Here is a 6,409-nt window from a genome sequence, read left to right on the forward strand (position 1 = left end):
TTCACTCTCGCTAAATTAGTATAAACATCCCTTGGTTCCTTTTACAAATGCAACACTTCTACAGAGGAATCCACCCCTGGACATGCACAATGCGAATCACAGCAGCAGGATCCCTGAGCTGGTCCTACCCCCCAGTCCCATCCCCAAGGCTCCAAAAGCCACTCCTCTTCCATCTGAACCCATGTCCGGCTTCCCAGAATTGGCGTAACCAACGGGTTGATCGGCAAAGCGAGGAGCGTGTGCGTGCCGGGGATGGGGGGAAAACGGTGGGAGGGAGAGAAAAGAAAAAAAAAAAAAAAAAAAAAGGAAGGAAAAAGTAAGGCTGGCTTGTTTCTTTCTTCTCCACCATCTATTCAGTGGCAGCAGGGGAGGTCTACAACTGTTGCGTCACGTAAAGCACAAAAAAACCTGACAAGCATGTTTTAGCTGATGGAGACCAGAGTGGACAGGAGGCTGGTGACAGCTCCAACGCGGAGTGAGAGACCTCCGCTTCATTTGGCCGTTTCTCACTATCTCATCAAGCAAGCAGGAGCCTGGATGGGCTGCTCAAAGACAGAAGAAATGGCAGAAATGTCAGCGCGTAAATACTTTAGAGAACTACCCAGGCTCAGGTTAGACTCTCTCCCTCCAGTCCAGGGATACGGAATTTTTAACCCTGCCAGATGCACCAAACCCTCCACCAAAGGGGAGGTGCAGAAGATACTCTGAAATGGAGGAGGAGGGGGGACAAGGGGGGAGTTAAACCACAGGCTGTGTAGGACCTGGAGAGGTGTTTATAAATAATGCCACTAAAAATAATACACTGCGCACTCGCATCACTAACATAGCATTTTCTTCTCCACAGAACTGTGACAATGGTTATCTCGGTGGTATAATTATCTAGATTTGATGACAGATTAAAAAAAAAAAATGTATATATATCCCAAACACCTGTTCAGGAGTTTTGTGTTTTTAAAGGCCACTGCCATTAACCTTGGGCCACGCACTTCATTGTGTTTAATTAGCAAGCTAATGAAGCCAGTTTTATTCCCTTTCTCAAGCACAAGAGGATAAATACAAGACAGTGAAAGAGGAGACCAGATCCATTCGCAGCGTAGCTCATTGCTGCATGGCATTACTTAAACTCACACCAAAATAAAAGTAATGTAATGGCTCGGGAAAACACGTTAGCAATGCATTCTGCAAGACAAATCCCTTTACACCTTCTGTATTTTGTAAAGCTGGTAGATTAAAACATGATTTCTGAACATTTGGGCTGCAGAAAATTTGCAAACAAAGGGCTAAAAATGAACATAATGTTTTGCTCAATGAATCCTCAGTATTCCAAAAATTAAGCATAACAGATTTAAAAAAAAAAAAAAAACAACCACAAAAAAAAGAATAGCAGCCCGTGCTTGCTTTGTTCCAGCCAGGCAAGGTAGCGGTGAGAAGCATCAACAATGGAGGTCAAGCGATTTTCGAAAAGCCCACCACTTTCGCACAGTCCTGACATGTACAAACACAAAAGACAGACTTCAAGCAAAGCCCAGTGCTACGAATCCCAGCAACACATTGCAACTTCGGGTATTTGAGGCTGGTTTGCTTGGTTGGTTGGTTTTAGGTTTGTTTTTTTTTTTTTTTTTAAATGAACAGCTTTAGGAAAAACTGGACAATAAAGATTCCGTTGATAAATATAAATACCACAAGGGAGGCAAAAAAAGGCTTTAAAAGAGATGGAGGGATTTACAGAATTGCTAATGCACTGATTCAGTGATCCAAGAGGACCTTTCCAAATAAACAAAATTACGTTCATTTTGGGGGGGTTTCTTTATTGTATTTTCAAGAAGAAGTCAACGTAGGTATGCCCTATCAGATCATCCTTTTCATAACACCATGCACTGAAGAAGCTTTCAGGGTTAAATTTTTTTTTTTTTAAAGCAATTGCTTTTTTTTTTCCCCTCCAACTTAGATTTCTACCACTGTATGCACGCAGCCATAGGATCAGGTTAAAATAAAACCAACCCAAGCCCAAAACCCCCCAGCCCCATACCCAAAACAAAAACAAAACAAAAAAAAACCCGGAAGCCATCTCTTTTCCCTGAATCACCCCAGATAAAAGGATTCCAAGCTACAGGGAAAGAAAATAACACTGACCATAAATCTCCTTCGTGCACATAATAGAATTTGCCAGCCAAGAGAGCTGTTGTGATGATAGCAACCACGAATCCTGATGGCACACACACACACCCCCCAACCCCCCCCCCCCCCCGCCTGCTTCTTCCAAAATACCTGCTCTCCCTCAGCACTGCCATGTATATACAAGCCCGCACAACCCCCTTCCCAACACATGGAAACAAAGCTGCGTACAAGTGTCCCAGCCACCGGATAAAAAAGCCCAAGCTGCCTTTGCTCACCATCACATTCATTTGATTTTATTATTATTATTATTTTTTTTATCGCACGCTCCCTTTTTATTGCTTCCCCCACACAAACACACTTTCGACGTGACTTTAAAAAAAAAAAATAACAATAATTAAGCGATGGGAGCGTTTCTAATGGCAAAGGCAGGCGGTGGCAGCGCATATTTAATGGGCACTCGGAACAAAGGAAGCCCCGGCTACGGGAGCTCCACCGCCCGCTCCCCCCGCGCCGTGCCCCGGCCCCGCCGGGCAGCCCCTTCCCCAGGGGGACACGGACACGCGGGGAACCCCCCCCCCCACCCCACCTCCGGATAGGGAACTCCCCCCGGCTGCCCATCGAGGAGCGGGGAAAGGGCTCGGCTGCGGCATCGCTGCCGCCCACACCCGGGAAGCCCCCGGCCACAAACAGCCCCCCCCCTCCGCCCCATGACACCCCGTGCCTCTGTTACTGCCCCAAGTCACAGCCCGGGGCTGGGGAGGGGGCAGGATCAGCCTCCCCCCCCCCGAGAGGAGGGGTCGGGGTGACCAGGCAAGAGGGGAGCACACAAAATTACTCGCCTCGGTTTTGCCTCCCGCGGAATATGCAGCAATAATAAAAAGGCATGGGGGGGGAAAAAAATAATGTAAAAAATAAAAACAAGTGGGGAGAGTGGGGACTTCAAGCGTGCCCGCGTTTTCAGTGCGAGAGCACAGGGGGGCTGAGGCCTCCCGACACCCCCACAGTACGGGATGGGGCACCTTGGGGACCACCCACCCCGTGCCCGGGCTCTCGGTTAACTTGCACCCCGCGCCCCTCGGCAAAACGCGCACCCCGCGGGTGGGAGCTGAACTTTGGGAGCAAGCCCCGTTCCCTAACATAAATGGGATGAAGAACATACAAAATAAACACACCCCCCCTCATCACAAAAGCCCCCTCCCGGGGGATGCTCCCCCAGTCACACCCCCTTTTTTCCCCCCAACTTTCTCCCAGCTCCCCGCAGCCCCAAACCGCTCCGTTTCGTGCTAAGAGGTAAAAACCTCGATGGGACCGCAGTGATCTGGTCTTCGGGGGGGGGATCCACTCCAGGGTGGCGTGGGTGCCCCCCACACCCCCATTCCCGGGTTACAGGACTCCGCAGCCCCGCTCACACACGGCCACTACCTGAGCGGCCCCGCACGATTCGGGAGCGACCCCCAGGTCTCCTCCCGCTGTTCGCAGCTTCTCCCCCCCACCCACCCCCGCAACCTCCCCACCTTCCCCCACCACCACCACCAGTCCAGCAGCACCCGCCCAGAAGTAAATGCCCATTTTTGTAAAGTTTCCTCGAGATCGCGCCTTGTTTACATTGCCATTAATTCCCCCGAAGGGAACAAAAAAAAAAAAAAAAAAAGCAGCAGCACGGGAAAAGCTTGTCCTGGGAGCAGGGAGAAAACGGAGGAGGGAGCTGAGGGGACAAAAAGCAAAATAAAATAAAATAATACTAAAGAAAATCGAGCAGATCGCAGCGGTGGGGTTGCTCCCCAGTTTGCAGGCTGGCGGATTGCTTTGCTGTGGATTTTTGGAGGGTGGCTGCAAAGTAATTGCAACGGCCCATTCAATTCTGCATGCGGAGGAGCGACCGTAACGCCCGGGCGGGAGGTAAACACGCAGAAATACACTTACCTGCACAGAAAGTTCCACAAAGCAAGGCGAAAGTCAGCCACGAAGAGATCATATTCCTTTACTTTTGTGGTTTTTTTTTTTTCCTCGTGTGCCCCTCTATCCCCAAGGGAAACAAAAATAAAAATAAAAAGCTCGAGAGAGTGAAAGAAGGAGAGGGGGGGAGAAGCGAGGCTCTGCCCTCTCGCTCTCTCTTAAAAAGAAGAAAAAAAAATCCTGGGGGGAAAAAAAAAAAATAATAAATCGGATTCAATTCCTTCGCAGTTGCAAAATGTATCCAGAGGAGAGGAGCAGCCCCGCAGCGCCCGGAGGGTTCGCCCCGGCCCCGCTGTTCGCTCCCAGCTTTCCAAGAGTTTTCTTTCCCTGGGCTTTTGTGCTGGGAGCGCGGCGTGCACCGCGCACCGACTGCCCCCCACCCCCCTCCTCCTCCTTCTCCTCCTCCTCCTCCTAACCCAGCCCCTCCGGTTCCCCCAGCAGCAGGGGCGAGCGCACGCGGGCGCGCGCACCCCCCCCCCCCGCCCCGCGCTCTCCGCGCAGTGCAGGCGCAGCCCCGCGCAAAGCGCGCAGCAGCCCGCTCGCCACCCCCCCCCCCAACAACGCACACGTGCGCATTCCCTTTCCCCGCGCAACACGCACACGCAGCGGAACTTTGCGCGGGGAGCGACCCCGCAGCCAGCGGCAGGCAAGGGGGCGCGGAGCGGCGTGAGGAGGCGGGGGGGGGGGGCTGGTGGCGGCATCGCGGGGGCTGCGCGGGGCGCGGAGCGCGGAGCGAGGGGGCGGCGGGAGCAGAGGCTGGGGCGGGAGTTGCCATGTACAGGGGACGGAGAGAGGAAAAATAAAGGGAAAAATAAAAAAGGCGGAAAAAAAAAGCAGGGGGGGGGAAGAGGAGGTTTGTTGTGGTTTTTGTTTTTTTTTTTTTTTTAACAATTTAAAAAAAAAAAAACTGAACCGAGTCCAAAATGGCTTCTAAAAAAAAAAAAAAGGGAGAAGCCGAAGCGGAGCCAGCGGGGGAAACCCGGATGTTTGATACAAAGAGGCTGGCGGGGGGCGGAGCGGTGCGGGGGCTCCGCGGCCGCTGAGTGGGGAGCGGGGCTGCCCGTCACGGCCGCGCCCCCTCCCCTCCGCCCCCCGGGGTGAGGCGGGTTGAGGCGGGGGGGGGACACACCGGGGCAGAGGATGAAGGGTGGAGGACGCGCCCCGAAGCCGGGACCGGAATAAACCCTGTCCTTGGGAAAAAAAAAAAAAAAAAAAAAAAAAAAATCTTTTAAAAAATTATTCTTTTCCAGGCTGGTGAGAATGTATTTTCCCTGCTCGTGTCCCACCTGCCCCGGAGCCCCCTACACCCAAAAAAGCCTCTCGACCCCAAGGTCGTGCAGGAGCCATGGTTCAGGCCAGTGTCAGGGGTGCCAGGGCTGCAGGGGCAGCGTCAATTTTCAGGCTATTTCAGGGTTAAGAAGGTTTTCTCCATTGCCAGGGCTACAGGAATTGAACTCTCTCTGCAATTTATTTTAATTATAACTAAATAATACGGCATTAGGGAGCACCGAAGGAATCTTGAGGGGAAGGAAGAGCAAGGGAAGATGCTGAAGTTGGGTCATTCCCAAGACTTTGGCTCTGCGAGCTCCACTGACTCATCTGGAGAAAGGGCTGCAGCACGGATGCTGGTGAATCGCAGGTCAGCTCTCCCTGATTTGTCCAATGGGGACAAATATTTCTAAAACCGTTTTTGCTTTTTCCTCTGGAGGGAGATAAGAGTAAAGATGAGTCATTCTTTTAAAAGTTTGAGAAGCGTTTGGTTCCAAGAAGAAATATGTATCATTTTTTACAGTAAGAAGTACGCAGGAAACTTCAGGAGGCTTTCATACGGGCTTGTAACCTCTTCGAAGCTGGAGACTTTTTTTATATATGTACAGTGCTTGTGTAACAAGGTCTTAACTGTGAATGGGATTCCTAGGTGGAGTTGCAATAAACTGATTAATAGTATCATTCATGGTATCGTACCTCATTCATCTGTTTGCTCTGAGTAAAGAGGAGTCGGTGTCGGAATAGCGTGGTTGCAATTTTAAGCACGAGACTCTTGGGGAAACATTCTAGCGAACGCGCACCCCGGCAGGCGATGTGGGTAAAGCTACAAAAAACGCTTGAGAAAATAGGTTTTTTTTGACGAAAAAGTGGCAAAAACAAGCCCACAAAGAGCTCATACCGGGCAGGTCTGTGGCACAGAAAAAGCAAGGTGGGTAATGTCACCCAGCTACTCAAACCGTGGACGGCAAATAAGAAGGAGATGTGTCTGTCAAAGGGATGGGTGAGGGATCAATCCTTATTCTTTCAGAAACAAACACTCACAAGTAGAGTTTGTTTGTTCTTTTTA

The 6,409-nt window shown here is 50.9% G+C and overlaps 1 protein-coding gene and 1 long non-coding RNA gene across 2 annotated transcripts in view; one reads left to right on the forward strand and one right to left on the reverse strand.

The window, feature by feature from the left end:
- The window catches only part of ACVR2B (activin A receptor type 2B), a 101,029-nt gene extending 96,646 nt beyond the window's left edge, over positions 1-4,383 (reverse strand). Inside the window, exon 1 of the mRNA XM_086741781.1 lies at positions 4,042-4,383. Within this exon, the coding sequence (XP_086597907.1) occupies positions 4,042-4,093 (52 nt within the window). The 5' untranslated portion in view covers positions 4,094-4,383. The remainder of the gene's footprint in view (positions 1-4,041) is intronic.
- Positions 4,384-4,635: 252 nt separating this feature from the next.
- On the forward strand, positions 4,636-6,024 carry LOC147601574 (uncharacterized). The gene is made up of 2 exons (XR_015257772.1): positions 4,636-4,720; positions 5,513-6,024. It is a non-coding gene; the product is annotated as an uncharacterized LOC147601574 (long non-coding RNA).
- The last annotated feature ends 385 nt before the right edge of the window (positions 6,025-6,409 follow it).

This window comes from Chlamydotis macqueenii, chromosome 2 (genome assembly GCF_036417535.1).
Source record: "Chlamydotis macqueenii isolate bChlMac1 chromosome 2, bChlMac1.mat, whole genome shotgun sequence".
Lineage (NCBI taxonomy): Eukaryota > Metazoa > Chordata > Aves > Otidiformes > Otididae > Chlamydotis > Chlamydotis macqueenii.